Source organism: Misgurnus anguillicaudatus, chromosome 21 (assembly GCF_027580225.2).
Source record: "Misgurnus anguillicaudatus chromosome 21, ASM2758022v2, whole genome shotgun sequence".
NCBI lineage: Eukaryota > Metazoa > Chordata > Actinopteri > Cypriniformes > Cobitidae > Misgurnus > Misgurnus anguillicaudatus.
The window spans coordinates 15,639,036-15,661,634 of NC_073357.2; the positions used below are offsets into that span (position 1 = coordinate 15,639,036).

General features: G+C 38.8%; 1 protein-coding gene across 1 annotated transcript; it reads right to left on the bottom strand.

The window, feature by feature from the left end:
- Nucleotides 1-9: 9 nt before the first annotated feature.
- Nucleotides 10-4,534, bottom strand: LOC141352809 (uncharacterized). The gene is made up of 4 exons (XM_073858818.1): nt 4,279-4,534; nt 3,304-3,457; nt 65-1,812; nt 10-15 (listed from the first exon to the last, which is right to left on the bottom strand). Exons 1-4 carry the CDS (start codon nt 4,282-4,284, stop codon nt 10-12), a joined length of 1,914 nt encoding a protein of 637 aa, XP_073714919.1. The 5' UTR covers nt 4,285-4,534.
- Between the last annotated feature and the right edge of the window lie 18,065 nt (nt 4,535-22,599).

The window sequence follows — 22,599 nt, forward strand, 5'->3', positions numbered from 1 at the left end:
TTCTCTTGCTCATGTCTGAAAGAGCCATGACTGTGGGGTATGACGCTGGAGGTTTTATCAGAGCGGGGCCTTGTGGACAATTTGGAGACTGGCAGTGCAGGTGGCTGGAGGAAGACTGCGGACTAGGGCCTTGTGGACCATTTGGAGACTGGCTGTGTGGGCAGCTGGAGGAAGACTGTTGACTGGGGCCTTGTGGACCATTTGGAGACTGGCTGCGTATCAGGTTGGAGAAAGACTGCGGACTGGGGCCTTGTGGACTATTTGGAGACTGGCTGTGCATGCAGTTGGAGGAAGACTGTTGACTGGGGCCTTGTGGACCATTTGGAGACTGGCTGTTTGGGCAGCTGGAGGAGGACTGCAGACTGGGGTCTTGTGGACCATTTGGAGACTGGCTGCGTATCAGGTTGGAGAAAGACTGCGGACTGGGGCCTTGTGGACTATTTGGAGACTGGCTGTGCATGCAGTTGGAGAAAGACTGTTGACTGGGGCCTTGTGGACCATTTGGAAACTGGCTGTGCATGGGGTTGGAGGAAGACTGTGGACTGGGGCCTTGTGGACCATTTGGAGACTGGCTGTGTGGGCAGCTGGAGGATGACTGCAGACTGGGGTCTCGTGGACCATTTGGAGACTGGCTGCGCATCAGGTTGGAGAAAGACTGCGGACTGGGGCCTTGTGGACTATTTGGAGACTGGCTGTGCATGCAGTTGGAGGAAGACTGTTGACTGGGGCCTTGTGGACCATTTGGAGACTGGCTGCGTATCAGGTTGGAGAAAGACTGCGGACTGGGGCCTTGTGGACTATTTGGAGACTGGGTGTGCATGCAGTTGGAGGAAGACTGTTGACTGGGGCCTTGTGGACCATTTGGAGACTGGCTGTTTGGGCCGCTGGAGGAGGACTGCAGACTGGGGTCTTGTGGACCATTTGGAGACTGGCTGCGTATCAGGTTGGAGAAAGACTGCGGACTGGGGCCTTGTGGACTTTTTGGAGACTGGCTGTGCATGCAGTTGGAGAAAGACTGTTGACTGGGGCCTTGTGGACCATTTGGAGACTGGCTGTGCATGCGGTTGGAGGAAGACTGCGGACTGGGTCCTTGTGGACCATTTGGAAACTGGCTGTGCATGGGGTTGGAGGAAGACTGTGGACTGGGGCCTTGTGGACCATTTGGAGACTGGCTGTGTGGGCAGCTGGAGGAAGACTGCAGACTGGGGTCTCGTGGACCATTTAGAGACTGGCTGCGCATCAGGTTGGAGAAAGACTGCGGACTGGGGCCTTGTGGACTATTTGGAGACTGGCTGTGCATGCAGTTGGAGGAAGACTGTTGACTGGGGCCTTGTGGACCATTTGGAGACTGGCTGTGTGAGTGGCTGGAGGAGGACTGCGGACCTGGGTCTTGTGGACCATTTGGAGACTGGCTGTGTGAGCGGCTGGAGGACGACTGTGGACTGGGGTCTTGTGGACCATATGGAGACTGGCTGCACATATAGCTGGAGGAAGACTGCAGACTGGGGCCTTGTGGACCATTTGGAGACTGGCTGTGTGGGCAGCTGGAGGAGGACTGCAGACTGGGGTCTCGTGGACCATTTGGAGACTGGCTGTGTGAGCGGCTGGAGGAGGACTGCAGACCTGGGTCTTGTGGACCATATGGAGACTGGCTGCACATACAGCTGGAGGAAGACTGCGGACTGGGGCTGTCTGGGCACTTTTTCATATGATTTATAAAAAGATTTGTCCGAATTATTATTTTAGAACAAAAACAGTGATAATGGGAAATTTTCTTGGAACATTCCAGGTGACACTTGTAGATTTTGTAACCTAACCAAAAAAGTAAAAAAGAAAAAGAAATTACAAGCCATTCGTCATTTCTACTTTGTGTTGCGAGCATGACTGCTCAAAAAAAAAAAGTGTACATGATAGAAAAAACATGTATCTATTATTTTGTATAACAGATGCAATTTGTATTCATGCGCCGCTAGATGGCGCCAGATCAAACAATAACAATAATGTTGTTTACTGACACTCTGAAGCAGCGTGGAATTATGGGATTTGTAGTCTTTAACTCCACCGCTGATGGCCATCAATCAGACGAGAAATCACATTGATGGATAAGGTAATCAAGTCTTATAAATGTTGCGTTTGATGACATCGTTTATTTCATTATGTAAGTTTATATGTGATGTTCAAAACGAAATTTTCAGTCATATATATTACAGTATTAGTCCAAATTCGATGGTTAACACAGCACAGAATTAAGTTCTCAACTTACAATCTACAATGATTTTTCACATAATGTATTGACAGTACAAATCTTATTGTGAAGTGTCTTAAAATGACCATTTATATTGCTGTACAATACCTTTTGATGTGCATATCCTCTGCGGGAAGACGCGCTGATTACAATCTACACACTAATGTTGTGATCAATATAATAGCATACGTTTTTTGAAGGGTTACGAATCAAAACAACTCACCCATCGCGTAAAACACAAGCAGGATTATAATCTCTGTCTAGTTAAATGTTGTCGTGAAGCTCTTCTCCATCCAGATAATGCAACAACAAATTGATCCTCTCTCGTTTTGTTCCAAACTCTTCTTGGGTCGTTTGGTTGGCCCATACGCTTACAGGAGCTGACACAACCAGCGGCAGACGGTAAAGAGTTATCCATAAGTTCATAAGCAAGCGCATAGTTCCGCATTTGTCCATGACACTGGCTGCGTGCAAAAACTCAAGGCAGTGAGGACTTGTTGCCTCGCTGCCTCATGAGGAAATGACTTCGGCCTCGGAGGCCTTAAGGCAGCTCAGAGAAAGGCTTTCCTACACACTTCAAAGGCAGCGTGTTTGAAATATAAACAGAGAGCGACTTTGTGATAACTAATCACATAATTGAAAACTACAATACTAATTTCTCACTAGAAATGCAATTAAAATGTGTAAAAAGTGAAAATATACGTTTATTTACACTAAATTTGTGCTCCAGTCGCTTCCTTGGCCGCCATTTGATTTTTTCGAGCTCGACCACTGTTGTCATGTGGTTTACGTCAGTAAAGGCGGTAACAAAGGGTCACATTGATATTAACGTCATTGACATGAGACTGCACTGCCCCGTAACAATGTTTTGAATGGAAATTTTCTCACGATTTACAAGTAGTTGAAAACATTACAGATATTGATAGTAATCAGCTGGACAAAATATATAACACTGGCCTAGTGGTTTTTGGACATTTTACTGCAAATATCTTACAAATTGCACCTTTAACACAGTCACAGGTTTTGTTTGTTATACGATGAAATGCACTGAGAATTACCATTGTGCTTTACAGCCGACCGTTCATGTGTCTGCACATGAGCTACCATAGAAGCGTAACTGCCTCGCTTACAGCACACATAGCACCCATATAAATCATTGCTGAATGTAACAGGTTGCAAAACTCCTCTGTCTGGAAAAATTGTGGCATGGAACTGGAATGACAGAGATATGTTAGTGGTGCAAATGATGCAGGCCATATGGACAGGTGATACATTTTTGGCCATGCCCTTATTGAAAAATAGGTGCATACTGTTAATTACAAATGTTTCAAAGTTCATGGTGAATTCAGTGACGCTGTGAGAAGGAAATCACAGCATCCGAGAACCCAGGCCAGACCCCACAATATCATGTCTGTTGCATGCATGTTGTGTAGAGTTGTAAAACGCAATCCTTTGTTCATTAACCCTAACAATACAGTGACTGTAAAGAGTAGAACAATATTCAATATGACCTTAAACATGACATAATATTATAAAGTCTAGCCTAGATTCTCAGATACTGTGACTCCCTGCTCACAACTTCACCGACTTCACCATTATTTATTCACCTGAACAGTTTATTATCGTTATAATCCTTGACCATCAAAACATAGACAGCACATTTTCTTATATTATGCAAAATACATAATTCGGTTATGGCGGAAAGTAAAATTGGCCGCAACGAGGCGTTTTTTTGCGATGGCTCCATTTCTGATAATGTTCAGGGTATAAGTGTACAAAGTTTCATGCTTTGTGAAAAAGTGATTATTATTTTAACATATTACCTGAAATATTGTTTTATTTTTCTTGCGTTAGCAGAGCAAATAGTCAAAGCCGTTCGAAAAAAAAAAACATTCAACACTTTTCGGCTAAAATTCTTCCAACGTTAAAACAGTTCGTAAATAATGTTAAACAGTAGCACAACCACAAAAATAACAAAACAGCTTGTTAAAACAAAACATTCATTCTTGATAATCCGCTTCTTTCGTACTTACCGACATCTTAACTTCCTCGCGTGATGCGTGATCTACAAGTTTTACCGCGAAAGAGGCATATCTCTTCTTCTTCTTCTTCTTTGAGCTTATTGGCGGCTCGCATTCTTAAAAGAGCATTACCGCCATCTACTGCGGGTAATGAATCAGGGAGATCTTGCGTGGTGGACCGCGATTTAGAGCAGTACAAAACACGCCTCCTAATACAAGACACGCCTACTACAACTGACGCCTCCGTCTTGCAGGACGCAGACAGACACGACTCGCAGTATTACCGAATGACCATGCCTCCCCCCCTCACCTCCCCCCGAGAGGAGAGATATCTGCATTTTGGTTCTGCAAAAAAGTCCTCCGATGGTGTAATATGACGATTTTTGCATCGTCGGAGGGCTTTTTTGCAGAGCCGGGGTGCGGATGTCTCTCCTCTCGGGGGGAAATGATGGAGGGAGGCATGGTCATTCAGTAATACTGCCGGGTTTCTACAGATACAAAGCTGAATGCTAAATCGGTGAAGTATCCCTTTAAAATGTCATATTTGTCCCAGGATTCACATGGTTGATTAGTGTCCTGGCCTGAACACATCAACATAGCATTATTCAGAGACAGTCATAGCGCCACCTGGTGACAGTAGGAAATGTCATGTTTTAGACTGTGATTTACTGCTCATAGAAATTAAATTTGTGAAATTGTGTTGGCCTGACAAAAAAGTCTGGCTGCTGCGTGCAACGTGCATCACAAAGAGGGGCGGGGGCACACCTGACGCAGATGCGTGCATGCCTGTTGCCTGGAGAAGAAGATGAAGTTGGAGAAAAGTAAACTTGCCACAGGTGAATTCACCGTTGCTACTACAGGAGTACATGTTTGATTTCTTTTTATTTATTATTGTGTGATTTTATTTAAGGCATATTTATATAGCCTATTTGTATATTTAAAATGTATTGTTTCAGTTATTTGTATTGTTAAAAGGCGTGAACATTACATGTTGATTTGCATTCCCATCTGCTGGTCATGATAATATGTGTATGAGAAGAAAAAAAAGGGGGGGGTCATGTTCGGACAGATAATTCATGTTGATGTGTCGGTAAACATCGGGTCCGGGCTTTAAAAACCACAGGCCAGGTTGGGTTGTAATTTTCAGGCCCGTTGAGAACTCTAAATTCTGAGTTAAGTAGTAAAGCACAAACACCAATGTTTCCCTACACGCAAAGTTTAAAAAAAAATGCACACCCTGCCACACGCATTAGCCCACACATCCAAATGTGTGAGTTTGTGTATTTCTTTCTGCTCTTGCCCAGAGAGTATTCACACACTTTAAATCTCTTCAATCACTTCAATGCAATTGTTTTATCTTTCCCGAAGTATGCATGTGTGCGCTTAGACTGTGTCCCGTGCATTCGCAAATCCATCAGCTCTCGAGCCCTTATGGTACATATGTTGTGGTCTGTCCGCTGATCTGATATGTTCACTATTGTAATGAAGATAAATGTATAGTATAAACTCACTGTTTAAAAAAAATTAATTTACAACTATGTAAATAAATAACTATATACATGCTTAGTGTCACAGTCCCAGTTTGTTTTTGTCTGTCTGTTCATCTGTTTTTACTTTAATCGTCCATATCCCATAATCCCTCACTCTATCACACCTGATCATCATCTGTCATCATCGCACCTGCTACTCATCACCCTCATCAGTTCATCACTATTTATGCTGCGTTCCAGGCAGGCTTTTAAACCCGTGAGTTACGACTTCAAAACCACGACTCACGACCCTATGCGTTCCAGGCAGCCTGTAACTCGTGGTTTTACAACCTTCTACCGGTGAAAGTGCACTGGAACGGCAGTCAAACCCGTGACTTCCCACCCGTGAACTCGTACTAGATCGATGTACTCCCAGTTCAGAGTCGTGGTTTTGAAGTAGTGAGTTACGGGTTACAGGTTACAGGTTGCCTGGAACGCAGCATTAGTCCTCAAGTCTTTGTCTGTTCTCGTTTATGTTGCGTTTAAGTTATGTAGATGTTTGGTTTTCCAAGGACACTATATTGCAGAAGGTTTTGGGACAATTCAGTTGTTCCAATCACTTCCAGTGAAAGGAACTCTTAATGGTTCATCATACCAAGACATTTTGGACAATTTCATGCTTTCATACTTTGTGGGAACAGTTGGGGATGGCCCCTTCCTGTTCCAACATGACTGTGTACCAGTGCACAAAGCAAGGTCCATAAAGACATGGATGAGCAAGTTTGGTGTGGAGGAACTTGACAAGCCTGCACAGAGTCCTGAGCTCAACCCAATAGAACATCTTTTGGATGAATTAGAGCGGAGACTACAAGCGAGTCCGAACATCAGTCTCTGACATTAAAGTGTGCTTTTAGAATTTCCCATAAAAACGCTCCTAAACCCTGTAGAAAGTCTCACTCTCCTCGTCCTCATGAGGCGCATGATCGCTAGCAAGGTGCGCTCTCATTCCCCTCGAGCTGAAAATTTGCATGACGTGTTGTGGTGCAAGCCAATCAACAATGAGCATGACTGGTTTCACATGTTCGGTTTTATCATTCAGAAAATGGGGAAGATAATTGTAGCAGTCTGCTGGCACCCCCAACACTGACGCGACATGTTATCGATACAGAGACTGGACAAAGAAGGACATTGCTTGGAGAAAAATAAGTCAGGAAGTTGGACTAAGGTAAGTAATGAAAATATGTGTCTGTTACTTGATTCTTGCTATGAGTTTTACGTTGCTATAAAATTGCTACAGAGTCTGTTGTTTTGTCTATCCCAAAACCACCTACAGGTATGCCATGACAAAAGTTGTTTTACATTTTTTTATTTCTATGGCTCATGCACATATTCGTCAAAACAGATACAGAATGGGCTGCAGGAGCTTCTTAATATATGCTCTGATTATGGGGTGGAATTTTATATAAGATACAACTCCAGCAAAAGTGCTGTCTTAATATGCAGAACAAAACAGGATAAATGGCTTAATTGTCCTGAGTTCATGTTAGCCAATAATTGTCTTGAGGTCTGCAAAAAGATGAAATACCTTGGTCATTGTATTGCAAATTATATGAATGATGATGATGACATGTACAGACAGTGTTATAAGTTATATGCACAGGCAAGCTATAGTTTGGTTACTGTTCAAAGCTTACTGTACATCACTCTATACTGCATGCATAAGGTACAAGTTGCCTACAATGATGCAATGAGAATCTTACTCAAGGTTCCAAGAAGAGGGAGTGCTAGTCAGATGTTTTTATCTGTTGGAGTAATTACATTAAAAGCACTTTTAAGAAATTTGATGTTTTGTGAAGTTTATGCAACGTCTGGATGAGTCGTTGCCTAAACTTCACAAAAGTGAAGTTTTGTTTTTATCTGTCCTTTCTTGTGTGGTTTTTGGACATGAGTCTGGCAAATAAACTGAATTGAAATGATACAAAATATCCAGCGAGGAAATGTTTTCTGTCTCGTTTACACAAATGTTTTGTGATGTACAGCTGGGATTAGCAAACAACGATTGAAACTACTGATCTGTACAACACTGAACTCATGAGATGTCTGTCAAGAAATGATGACAGTTAAAGTGACATGTATCTGTATCTAATAAATGAATGCCCTATACATATGTGATGGATGTTGTTAAACTCTTTATTGGTATCTGAAAATGCCTCGTATTTTATTACCTGCACAATGAAGGATAACAGAAAAATCTGAGAGTGTACTTGCATACATGTTTTTTTTTGGCCATATTTATTTTTAAAATAATCTGTAGAATAGTTGCAAACTAGGTATTAATTGCATAATTACCTGTATTGGTTTTGTTAATAACTCAATGTAATAACAGAGTGGATACATTCATATAGTATACACAAATACAACTGGCCCATTGAGAGCAACCGTAATGCTGATGTGGCCTTGGATGAAATTGCGTTTGACATCACTGTCTTTGGAGGATGACCTGCTGACTGGGATCTTTAAGCCTCCCTCCCTTCCAGATCCCACTTTTCAAACTTTGTTAAAACATTAATAATACATGCAAAATTATAAATCTCAAAGTTCAATGCCAAGCGATAGATTTTCTTTAACAGAATTCGCTTTTCAAAGCCTACAACAAATGGCCGGTTTGGACTAGGCAAGGCAAGGCAAGTTTATTTGTATAGCACATTTCATACACAGAGGTCATTCAAAGTGCTTTACACAGAAATGAGAAAACAATATATAAAAAAGAAAATGTAAAAACACGATAAGATCACAATAAAGACAAAGATACATGAGAATTTAAAACAACAATTAAAGAAAATAAATGTGATTTTAATAAAACAGTTTAAAATGTTAAAAAGAATAAACCAGGAGTAAAAGTGACTTGAGTTAAAGGTGCAGTCAGTGTGAAGCAGCACAGTGCTCATTCAGTAAATGCAGAGTTAAACAGAGGGCTATTTCATAAAACTAGATTACAGAATAAGCCAGGCTTATTTTGTTAAGTCTGGCTTATTGCCGGTGGATTTCGTTTCATAAAACAAACTTGAACTAGTTCAACCCCGGTTACTATGGAAACTTATGCTTGGAAACTAGCCTGGTCTGGAGCAGGCTAACTGTCAGGCTAAGCCTCAGTTGTTGCTAGACTTCCACTGACACTGAAATGTAAATGCAATGATATTACAGCTGACTCTTTGACATTTTATTTGACTTTATTAACCACTATTAATCTAACAATTAAAGAAAATCAACTTATATATTAAATTTGATCAATTTTGTTACAATAATAATTAATAAAATATAGACATGTGTTTCATAATATGGTATATTATAGGCCTATCAAATGTTGATAAATGATAATCTTAACTACCCCAATATAAGGATAATAGTTTATTAACAAATTTAAAATGTATCTAAATTCATATAATTGCAATGTATTGATGAAATATTTAAGCAATATCGCTCGAGTAGGAGTGTGATATAGCTCTATATCATCACGGCTGTGATTAGGCCAGAGGCACGAGGCCGTAGGCCGAGTGCCGGAGGCAATCACAGCCGTGATGATATAGAGCTATATCACGCAACTCCGAGAGCGATATTGCTTTTTATACAACAGTTCGACGGCACACGTTTGAAAAACGAAAACTAGAAAACAACAACGGAGTTATTTTAAAAGCCTCTTTGTTTGAGAACTACTTCTTCCGCCACGGATTTGAGGGCGGCCAGAATGACAGGTAAAACTTTCGGCTGCTTTGAAGCTCATAACAACTCAATGGACGGAAAAGCCGTTACTTTATATTACCGTTTCGTGGTCACAAAGTGTAGTTTTAAGATTAGTTCAGTCGAGAATGTATATATTATATTTAAATCTGCAGTCGATTAATAGAGATAGCGCCTGTTTGAACGTTTGCTTAGTGAGATTCGGTACGAATGAGGACCAAAGCATGAGCGGGACGTCAGTGTTCACTCGCCCCGCTGACCACCGCCCTCTCTGGGCTACACCTCTAACAGAGATACCCTGGCTCTCATGTTGGCCTTGTTTGTTTATGATCGTCAAAATGAGATCAAATCAGCAGTATTTGGTGTCATGATCAAACTATTACTTGTTTTTTAATTCATAGTTAGTGTCTTTTGTGTTGTTATTGTTTTGGCGTGAGGTAAAAGTTAATAAAACGATACTTATATAAAGTTACTATTGCTTTCTCATTTATTCTTAACGTGATACGAGCACTCGATTATTATTATTAAACTTTGTTCTTGTCAGTACTATATAAAACGGTTTTTTATAAGTGTCAGAGAGATGTTTTTGCATGCTGCTTATAAATATACCAGTGGCGATCTCATAACATGTTTTAATAGTCAGGTCACGATAAAGTAAATGATCAATGTCCACATTTAAAAGCTGCGGTGCTTACCTGCAGTTCCACGGTGTTTTCGCGTTCTGATGAGAAATATAGCTCCAGAAAAAAAACGAGTGTTTATATTCCTCTTTCCAAGTGTTAATCGTCCACACGATGTGACAAGCCATTTTTCCCATTAACTTTAACGTAACATCCAAGAGCGCTGATCTTTGACAGACTGATTTATGAGCTAGTAAACTAATGAGACACACGGAGAGTGTTTAAAAACAGGGCGTCTGTGTTTTTCCATTCAGAGATGAGCCTGCTTAGGACCTCCATTCACTAGGTGGCGGAATGATACGAAAGGTGAAGAGGTTACAGTGCCGATATCAGCACAATATCGCATAGCTCTTAGCCAATCAGATTCGAGAACCAGAAAGAACTGTTGTATAAATATATATATATCAAGTCAAGTACAGTCATTTAATTTTTTATGCTTGGTGTGCATAAAAATGCATATTATTTTAAAGATCTACAGTATTTGTATCTTTTTCTAGTTGTTACATTTTTCTTGAAATGTAAAAAAAATTATGGTGTCTGCATGGCTGAAGGAATACAATATAATTATGTGATGTATGCTCTTGGCATTTTGTTGTAATGAGTTAAAATTCTTTTTTTTATCACAGAGAAGATTGTTCTTGTCCTGCATACAATAATTTTTCAGCTCACAATATATAATGTGCTTATACCTCAGGCTTTTCTTCAACTGATCCTCACTGTAACCATTCATAAAACTCTGTTTATCTATTAACACCTAACACTACACTGTTAAAAAAGAACATAGAACTTACAGTATTACTGTCAGCTGTTTGTCAGTAACTTACTGTAGATTTATATGTATGTTATTTACTTGCAACAGTATGTTAAATGAACATTAAACATTAACAAGTCTTTTTATTTACAGAATAAAACCATCAAATAACAGCCTCATGCAAAGCATTCTGGGAACCAAAATATGAAGGAAACAACAGAAAAAGGTTGATGAGGATTTCTGGTTCACAAAATGCTTTGCATGAGGCTGTTATTTTATAGTTTTATGCTGTAAAATCATAGACTTGTTAATGTTTAATGTTGATTTAACTTTGAACAAACCGTTGCCAGTAAATAATAAACCTTTAAATCTACATAAGTTACTGGCAAACAGCTGCATAACTACAGCAAAAAAAATGTAACAGTGTGATAATAAACCAGTGGTTTAAAATCTCTCATACTCCCATGGTTTAACATGATGACTTGTGGCTCTATAATGGCGCTTTTCCATTGCACAGCACCCCACGGCTTAGTCCAGCCCGGGTCGGGCCAGCTCACCTCACTTTGGCGTGGTTAGCTTTTCCATTGAGTTTAGTATCACTTCGCAGTGGGAGGAATTATAGGCGTGTCGTTATATTTGCGCTGCATACGGCTGTGACATCATACTAGAGAGAGCGTCCTTGTACATTCCCATACATTTATTTATTTATCAGTCCGACACAAAATTAAAATTGGCCACCACAAATAGATGTTAACTTTGCACATCGCGTTTATACCTACCTATGTCTCACATGACAGTTTCTGTTCAAACACCCGTGGCGTCAGTCGACGGCTCCGCTGAGCCTCAATGAAGTTGCATTAAAGCATAAATAATACTGATGTGCACGTCGCGAATGTGCCGCCACAAAATTAAAATTGGCCACCACAAATAGAAGTTTACTTTGCACATCGCGTTTATAACTACCTCTGTCTCAAATAACAGTTTCTGTTCAAAAACCCGTGGCGTCTGTCGACGGCGCTTTGCTGAGCCTCAATGAAGTTGCATTAAAGCATAAATAATACTGACGTGCACGTCGCGAATGTGCCGCCACAAACTGCAAGTCTGGAAAAAACTTTTGTGTTCCTGATTCACAACCTGTGGATGTTTTTAATCGCTAAAAGGGTGTTTGGAAACTTAAAACAGAGCACAGATGACAACATGTTTGCTCGAGACAGCGCAAGCTAGCAGCAAGCTAAAGCTAATATTTTACATAATAGGATGACGGCGCCGATGGCGATTCTCTCAGACCAATCAGTGAACTACAGTGCTTACGCGTCACGTTTGGTATCAGCTCGGGTCGCTTGGAACCCCAACCGAGGTGGTACGAAAAAAAGTATCGGGTACTACGAAGTGATCCCAATGGAAAAGCTCCCAAAAGTAAGCTGACCCAACCCAAACCAAACCAAACCGCGGGGCACCATGCAATGGAAAAGCGCCATAACACACACATAATTTGCCATCAAAAATGTTTTGAGTAACATGTCAAGTAATAATGATTTGTCAAGAATATGTGTAACATATATGATTTTACACAATCATTTCTTGTACTACTGTAAATTCAATTAATGAACAAACTCCATCGCACACCTGTAGTGAATAGGTGCGTAGGAAAAAAGACCAACAATTAGGTCGTATCAGAAAGGAAAAAAACTCCCGCACACTATCATATACTTGCAATTTAAAAAATTATTTATTCATTACAACATTGTTATGAATAAATATTTTTTTAAATTGCAAGTATATATACTGTAAATTCAGAAATGCATATGCTGTTCACCCACCATGCTCTCAGTGACCCCATTTTTTCTTTCAAGAACAGTTCATCTGCAGGAGTAAAGCTGTGCTGCTGATAGATGACAGTGCTCTCCTCATTACCAGTTAACATCTTTGGCAGCTAACATTATGAGATTAGACACTTCTAGCATATAACTATGCTTAAATCAACTACAGTTCTTATGAACAATATATTTGTGTTTTATTTTCACCTGTTACTTTTTTGTCCACTCAAGTTGCTGCTTTTGAAATGTACCCCCAAATAAAAAAAATTACATTTAAGTTACATTTAAAGTTAAATGTATTAAAATCATTCATCTGTTAAATATGTATTATATAGGTTACTTAGTAACCTACAAATTGTCTTTTAAAAGTTAAGATTTGTGTTATTTTTAAAAAGTACAGTATATAAAAATTAGCAAAGTATAGCCACATGAGCATTGACAGGGATCGAACCCAGATCCGCACATCTGCTGCTGAGAGCACTAAACACTAAGCTATCATTTCTGACGATATTTTTCGCTTTAAAATGAGACAATATATTTAGATTTAGTTCTGCATGCAAGGATTTAATCCATGAGGACTTTCCAACTATTTTATGGGTTTGTTAATCGCAGCAGTATTATAATTTTCAGTCAGTACTACATTTTTCATACATTTTTATAAAAAATTACCGCATTCTCCTTAACTTTTATCGATTTGATCCACGCTCGACCTCTAGGGCTGCTCAAGAATAGCGTGCACGCGCAATTATCTTGACTAGGGAAATCTGGATCACATTAGTTGGATTGCGTAAGCTTCATTTACCTTTTTTGAAAACGCTTTAGCCTCGCCTCATTTGTTAGGTTAATTCAAGTCGAGTTTGTAACTTTAATCCTCGCTTTTCCAAGCGAGTTTTATGAAATAGCCCTCAGATGTGTTTTAATCTAGATTTAAAAGTGTTTACTGTTGAAGCACATCTGATCTGACTACAGCTCTCTACTTCCTGGTTAAATGACGTCAATAGGCTCCATGCACGCAACTAAGGAGTTCTACTTCCGCCGCCTTGAGTGTACGGTCGACCATTTCCGGGGTGCGTTCCACTCCAGTTTTAGACACACACTCACAAACTTCCCTAAGCACTTCCCCTCGGGGGAATCCCTGTCGCCATTTTGAAGTGCGTTCCACTTCGTCAAGTGGACGAGGGAAGTTTGTATGGACAGACCCTCGCTCCCTCGATTTTGACCGAGGGAGCGAGTCTGCTTCATATGTACACTTCATGCAGCTTGCGCTTTGCACATGGAGGGGGCGGTCTCCACTTTCCATGCGATCAAGGGCTTAGGGCGATCCATTTAAACCCACTTCAAGTGTTCTAGCAGTAGTGGGCACTCGTACAACGTTAGCAATGACGTACATCCGAGTGAACGAGACTGAGGGAAGTTAGCGAGGGAAGTTCATAAAAAAACGAACTGGAACGCAGGGCCGGTTTCAAGATATGAAGTAAGGAAGATATGAATCATGGCGCTGTTTTACATAATGTCTGCCAGATCTACCAAAGTTAACAATCACAGATGAACACCGGCTAGTACAAGCGGCATGCTCAGCCCAGAGGAGCAAAAGGGAAAAGGATTATAAGATGTATATATTAAGTTACATTGACAACTATGAAGGTAAGTAATAGCATTAGCTAACTAGCTAGCTAGCTAGCTCTTACGTTTGTAAATGTTACTGACTGACTTCAGCTATTTAATCAAGTGCAATGGGTTTTGATGATGTACGATTAAGTGTATGCATAACATGAATGATGTCCAATCCCTCACAGTTTCAAACAAAGATTCATCAGGGAGGGAGAGCGTCAGGGCTACCTGCTACAGAAAGGAGTAAAAAAATAAGAAATAAGAATTGTTCATCAGTTCAAAGCCTCAATCAGGTTTATGTTCTGTAGTTTTGACGTACCTAGGGGAGATAACGTTAACCTGTTGTGTAGGATTCAAATAAGTCGCCTTATCTGGCTGGTGTTTTGCAACAGGTTGCATGTATTGTAACATTTGCAAATCGAATGTTCACGTTAGCAGCTATTTGTGTGTAGTATGACATGACTAGGTTATTTCTTTTTTCCGTTTTGCAACCCTGTGATGCAAAATGACGAATAAATTACCTAAACATACACATAGCTTTCAGGGAAACCACAGAACTTGGTTCTGACGTCTGGTGTTATTTACTGTATGATTATTTATTATAAACCATGTACAGTCAGTTATCTGTAAGGTTCACGTTCATTGTTTTTATAAAACAATAAGAAAGTGTAAATTGAGACGGGTGATTTTTTTTTGGGTGTCTTTAGATTACAGTATTGTACTCAGCCCAAAGACCTAAGTGGACTCTAGCTCCTTGAAAATGCCATGTGTAACGATGAAATTAAGCAGACTTACAGCTTACAGTGATGCAGTGATGTGATTTTGGGGTTTTTGCAGAGGAGGATATTCTCATACAACACATCTACAGAGAGACTGTGAGGTGGCTATAACCATAAGGGAGATTATTTTTATTTTTACATGGATGTTTGAATCACTTATGGCATGTAATTTGATTAATATGCACTACATTTTTTCCTCTTTAAAGGCAGGGTATCACATTTGATCATGAAACATTTTTAGTTATGCTGGTTAAAAGTCTCCTCACATCCTGATAGCAATCACTATGTTAAATTGTTTAAATGTATTTGTAGAAATTTATGTAATCTGTGCAAGGCGTAGGACCAAAAAATGTTCAACCAATCATAGATCTCGGTCCGAACGGACGTCGCCTTTTTTGTCCCTCATCCGTAAGTTATTTGAATGCCCACTGCGCAGCTTGTTCACGCAGACACCATACATCATTGGTGCATTCACGTGCGCTCACCTCCTTTCTTTAAATAGAGGGAGAGAATGGCAAACTTTTCTGCTGAATTGACAACCTGCCTAGGAGCCACAAAATAAAAGATATCTATTAAAGGTGACATAGAATGATTGAACATGGTATTTATTCTTGTTCTGTGATGTGACATGTAGACAAAAATCTTTTGTTTGGGTCTGTAATGCCTGATAAGCTTCCTAAAAACCTCTCTCAGATAGCTATATAACGGTGGGGGATTTTAAACAAGTGGTTTTGCACCTATTTGGCTCCCCCTTGCAATCTCATTACTGATTGGCTGACTTTGCTGCCACTCAAAAAATGTAGCCAATTATTTTAAAGTGGAGGGGCAGTGAGATGCATGTGATGTCATAAGCATCAGTTTTTCAGATTGGGCCGTTTTCTGGCTGACATTTCTAAAAGAGGAATTTCTATGATATGTTTAGCATGTCTAGCACTTTTTGTATGTTCGTGAATGCGGGTAGACTACCATTATTCAACAAAGACAAGGTAAAATGTTTTTTCATTCTCTGTCCCCTTTAAAACAACAACAGCAAAAACTGCCTGGATCAGCAAAAAGCAAAAACCCAAATTACTGTAACATCGGTAACTTTACTGCTTTACCACAAGATGCAAACAGCTGCAGGAGGTAAAAGGTCTGAAAGGGTACTTGCACTGTTTATTTTGGTAGGGAAGGTACTGAGATGGATTGATAGGATTTAGATATTCTTCCTTAGCACTATTTGGACGGGATTAGTTTCAACGTGTCCCCCAGGACGTCTGTGATTATATGTACCGATTCGGGATTAAAATGATGCAGGCTATTCCAGAGATGGGAGTTTCTGTTTCATGCATTTGGGCGTTGCAGTAGCACGTGCTCTGGATACGCGTGTTTGTAATGTTTAATATTTTGCTTTAAATGTAAAATTATGACAGAACATGTAATTTAAAAAAAATGATTTTTTTTTTTAATTTTTATAAATCAAAATAAAATATACAAATCCTACTAAAATAATGTTAGCCTACATGTTTTATATAACTGTCTGCTTATAATAAACACAAAAGAAATGAAGAAATAATTATTTTTTATAATGAAATTTATTATCTTTATTAATTAACAATACCATTCCGGAGTTGAACAACTTTGATCGGAGTTTCTTATAACGTTAATGATATTACAGTGGCCAGTCTTAACAGTGTATGATATTCAGCTCGTCTTGATTTAATTATTTTATTTTGCCAAATGCAAAAAACATTCATATCTGAATGAATGGGATCAAGGGCTAAGCGATCAAGGGCTTAGGGCGATCCATTTAAACCCACTTCAAGTGTTCTAGCAGTAGTGGGCACTCGTACAACGTTAGCAATGACGTACATCCGAAAGAACGAGACTGAGGGAAGTTAGCGAGGGAAGTTCATAAAAAAACGAACTGGAACGCAGGGCCGGTTTCAAGATATGAAGTAAGGAAGCATCAGTTTTTCAGATTGGGCCGTTTTCTGGCTGACATTTCTAAAAGAGGAATTTCTATGATATGTTTAGCATGTCTAGCACTTTTTGTATGTTCGTGAATGCGGGTAGACTACCATTATTCAACAAAGACAAGGTAAAATGTTTTTTCATTCTCTGTCCCCTTTAAAACAACAACAGCAAAAACTGCCTGGATCAGCAAAAAGCAAAAACCCAAATTACTGTAACATCGGTAACTTTACTGCTTTACCACAAGATGCAAACAGCTGCAGGAGGTAAAAGGTCTGAAAGGGTACTTGCACTGTTTATTTTGGTAGGGAAGGTACTGAGATGGATTGATAGGATTTAGATATTCTTCTTTAGCACTATTTGGACGGGATTAGTTTCGAAGTGTCCCCCAGGACGTCTGTGATTATATGTACCGATTCGGGATTAAAATGATGCAGGCAATTCCAGAGATGGGAGTTTCTGTTTCATGCATTTGGGCGTTGCAGTAGCACGTGCTCTGGATACGCGTGTTTTAAATCAAAATAAAATATACAAATCCTACTAAAATAATGTTAGCCTACATGTTTTATATAACTGTCTGCTTATAATAAACACAAAAGAAATGAAGAAATAATTATTTTTTATAATGAAATTTATTATCTTTATTAATTAACAATACCATTCCGGAGTTGAACAACTTTGATCGGAGTTTCTTATAACGTTAATGATATTACAGTGGCCAGTCTTAACAGTGTATGATATTCAGCTCGTCTTGATTTAATTATTTTATTTTGCCAAATGCAAAAAAACATTCATATCTGAATGAATGGGACTCAGGAAATACAATATACGCGCATTAGTAAGACCTTACGGCAGATCATGTTGGCCAAAACACGAAATGAACCGCGTTTTCAAAAGATATTGCGGGCAAACACAGACATTTGCATCCGGACGGGATTAAATTTCTCAGAGGACCTCTGAGTTCGGCGAAAAACAGTAGGTAAATTGCCCTGGAATTCTTACGGAGGTCGTCAGAGAAAAACACAGACATGGCCGATTTGGACGGGATTAAAAACACCGAGGACCTCTGAGAAGGACAATTTTCTCAGAGGTCCCCCTGTAAAACTAATCCCGTTCGAATAGTGCTTTTGATTAAACATTGTGTTGCTTATGAAATTTGTGTTCGTTTACGGATTAGCGTAACGATATAGTTACTAAGTCTACACAACCGAAAGTGAGCTTTAACTAATTCTGATGTAAAACAGTTGTTTATGTTTGTTATTTTGGTAATGTTATTCACTGTGTACTGCAAAGTTTTCTCACTGGTGAAATGAGATGTGACCGTCTGATCTGTGCGTGTTCATGTTTTGAAAGAGGTGTGACTTGGAGGGTGGGATCGTGATTTCATTGCTAGGCGGGTACCGTTAGCATTTTTCAAAATGTGATACCCTACCTTTAATAAATATATTATTTATGTGCTCCTATATGTGGCTTCCTCTTAATGCTATCAGGTCAGGTGTATAAAGCAATGCTAAACTTTCCTTTGTTGTAACGTGTAACTGTCCATCTCATAAGTTGTTTGAAAATATGCCAGTCGCCAGCTAAGCTCAAACGGCTCTGGCTAAGGGACTTCATAGAACAAAGAAGACATCAGGCTGTTTTTAGGACAGTGAAAACTGTGGTATAGAGATAAGTAAATTGTGTGAAAAATACTGTGTTTTTTACACACAAAACATGAACACGTTATTTTGCGCAATGTAAACACAATCAAGGCTTCGAAAACAACATGACCTTTAATACCAACTAGATCAACATCTGCAACACCTCCACCTAGTGTTCAGGCTGTAAAGAGTCCTGTCCAACCCAACACAGAGAGAGAGTGGAAAAGGTTGCAAGAGGAGAGCTGAGCATGGAGGAGAGCTGACAGAAAACCTGCAAGCTGTAAATGAACCTCTTGATGAGTATGATTTTTATGAGATCTCTGCAATGAAATGTTTGCCACCAAGAAAGATTAAACGGAAATTTATGCAGCTCTACGGCAGAGTATGGTGACGATGACTAGGTTCAGTTTTCTTGAACACACACACATTCACAACACACACAGTACACATATACTTTGTAAATATAAATCCTTTCATTAACACAGAATACGCAAATTGTTAATATCATTGTAAAGATTCGTTTTTCAATGCATTATGTGACCTTAAAATAAAAAAGAAAGAGTTATATCATCTGATATGTCTTCAACATGTTTTATTAAAGGGATAGTTCGGCCAAAAACGATATTAAACCCATGATTTACTCACCCCCAGGCTGTCCGAGTTGCATATGTCCATCGTTTTTCAGACAAACACATTTTCGGATATTTTAGAAAATATTTTAGATATTTCTGTTCATTAAATGTAATGTTGCGGGGTCCAGCAATAGTCCACGACCTTCAAGTCCAAAAAAGTGCGTCCATCCTTCACAAATTAAATCCAAACGGCTCCAGGATGATAAACAAAGGTCTTCTGTGGGTAATCCGTGCGGTGTTGTTGTAGAAATATCTAAAATATTTAAAATGTTATTAACTTTATAAACTAGCTTCCGGTAGCGCCGCCATCTTAGACTCAGGAGAGAGGATTAGCGTAGTGTATGCACTTTTCTTAGTGACGTATGACAAATTCGGAGGGCGGGGGCACCGAGCAGCAGCAGAGAAACTCTGTACGCTGCGTAAGCTCTCATCCTGAATGCGCATCACTCCAAAATGGCGGCGCTACCGGAAGCTAGTTTATAAAGTTAATAACATTTTAAATATGGATATTTCTACAACAACACCGCACGGATTACCCACAGAAGACCTTTGTTTATCATCCTGGAGCCGTTTGGATTTAATTTGTGAAGGATGGACGCACTTTTTTGGACTTGAAGGTCGTGGACTATTGCTGGACCCCGTAACATTACATTTAATGAACAGAAATATCTAAAATATTTTCTAAAATATCCGAAAATGTGTTTGTCTGAAAAACGATGGACATATGCAACTCGGACAGCTTGGGGGTGAGTAAATCATGGGTTTAATATCGTTTTTGGCCGAACTATCCCTTTAATGCTACTGTATAGCGTCAACAGCAAGTTTGCTGTAGATAAAATCTAATCACAAAGAAAAACAATAATCTATATGTTAGATAATGTTTTATAAATGCACACTGTAAACCTGAACCCGTTGAATTTACTACCTTAAGTTCTAAAATTCTACCTTAAGTTATGTGAACTAAAACAAGAGTACATTTAACTTAAAATTTATAGTAATTCCAATATAATTTAGCAATTTAAGTTGATTTAACTTAAAATAATTTGTTATATCAATTGCTCTGTCCAGCACGCCAACTTAGTTAACTGAGTTCAATGTTTTTCTATTTCATTTATAATTATATTACTTAGTAATAAGTTATAATCCTATTTATTTATCTATTATATTATAATACGTCAGTCATTGAATAAACTTGATTGTTTACAGAAACACAAAACTTAATATTGACATGCATTGTGAGTACTTAAAAGTACAATAAAATTGACTGCACAGAGTTCATGTAAACACTGATCATCTAAACTGTGACATCACAAAATAAAGCAACACTATAAGCTTAAACCTTTGACATTTTATAAACAAAATGTTCTTATTAGTTCTTACTACAAAATATTCAGGCAGAAAGGATTATGGGGGTTCCTTATGTAGGCTACTGATAATTTTAAATTAATTTCACTTGAATGTTTTAGTTTGATGAATTGTATACAGGACTACACGAAAAGGCTAAATGTATTAAGATCCAAAATCCAAAATATTAAGTGATGTTTACATCATTTGGTTAAATAAAGAAAACCTCTGGGTTAACAGTGCACATGTTGGAATTATTTTCTCCTAGTAAATGTGTTATCTGAGTTGGGAACTTGTTGAGCCACAGACCCTAAATGTTTCAGATTTTAATCCGGTGTGACACATGCCCAGACCATACTGTGGTCAGAGATTGTGCAAAAGTTATTTCTGTTCCATGTGGTGTTATTCTGATAACAATCTCATCTAAGTTTAACAAATGGTGCATTTATGTAGAAAACTTTCATCAATCTTGATTTAATTTTCACCTACTTCTTAAAATACATTAGACCAATATTTTTAGTGGATCAAAACCTTTCATAGAAGTTGTCTTAAAATTTTGAACCTGAATCCCTGTTTTTGTCTTAGAACAACTTTGAAAAACTTTTTAAGCCTCTTCAAATGCTGAATAGTGTATAGACGGTTTCATCGGACGCACGTGCGGTGACGTTTTACACGTCTGGTCCGAACTTTACTTCTGGTTTAGTTTTTTTTTAATGGTCTGACTAGTTTTGCTAAACTGAACTTTTGAACAAATGCCTCGTCGAAAATAAATGGTTTGGTTTCCTAGGTCTACGTGTTGTTTATTTTGTTTGTTATATAAATAAACTACATTTAAAGTACTTTGTTGTTATTTATTCTTACCGGATTTTACCGGAAGTTATGTGTAGACCACGACAGCTGCTGTTTATGTTCTTACTGCTGAAACCGTCTATACACTATTCAGCATTTGAAGTGGCTAAAAAAAGTTTATAAGATAAGATATAAAAAAAGATGAGATATAAATTGTGCATGTAAAAATAAAACACATTTTATATCTCATATTTTTTGCTCTTGTGGCTCTGAGCTGCCATTGCTAACTTTTTTGGCCTTGTATCACTTCTTGCAGCTATATTTTATTATGTTCCTCTTATCAGGTGCAACACATGTGAGACAAGAAGAGAAGACAGAACTAGTGGTTGGCAGATGTTTCTTTTCCTGAGGTCAGTTATGTTGTATCTTCTGTAAAGGTTGACGTTATGCAACAGTGAATAAGTTCAGTTGAAGGGGCAATGAAAGCCTGAATATTACCTAACATGCAATCACTAGGGTTGAATCACTGCATGTCCTATACTGTTTAAACTCACTAAGCTTTTCCTATCCTGACTTACTATTTTTGTTGTATTACCCATTAAACTATCATATTCACTTATTTTAAAATGTTAAATGAAGAATTCTTCATATTCATTTCAAATTAAACTATGACAGCTGAAAATTTAAAAATGACCATAACGAGGAGTCGAATTTTAGTAGTAGGGTAAAACCTACTCCCTTTTGAGCCTTTTCATTTATGTTGACTTGATCCTCTACACTATTTTAAATATCCTGTAAACTTGTTCCAGAAATTAGAGATTAGTATATTTATATATTCTGGCACGACGCAAATAACAAGAACGTATTGCCTAAGACCGCAGCGCAACTGTAACTAGAACCTTGGAATGCGAACGCGTTTGTTCCAGCGGGCGAGTCAACAACGGGCGCGTACCATCTGAAACAATAGGGGGGAACTATTGTAAAAGAGAGGGGTTTTGTCCACAGTCATCGTCTTTTTATCGACGTGTTTGTGAGTTTAAGCTACAAACGTAGCATAGTAAAACATACATACATAAAACTCAACGTAAACACCGCGATATGGGGTTTTACAGCTTTGGCTTTTTCTACCC

Excerpts from the sequence above, each read along its gene's own strand:
- LOC141352809 (XM_073858818.1), bottom strand. Across the intron at positions 1,813-3,303 it reads GTCGGCTGTAAAGCACAATG|GTTACAAAATCTACAAGTGT; the intron begins GTAATTCTCAGT and ends TTTTTTGGTTAG.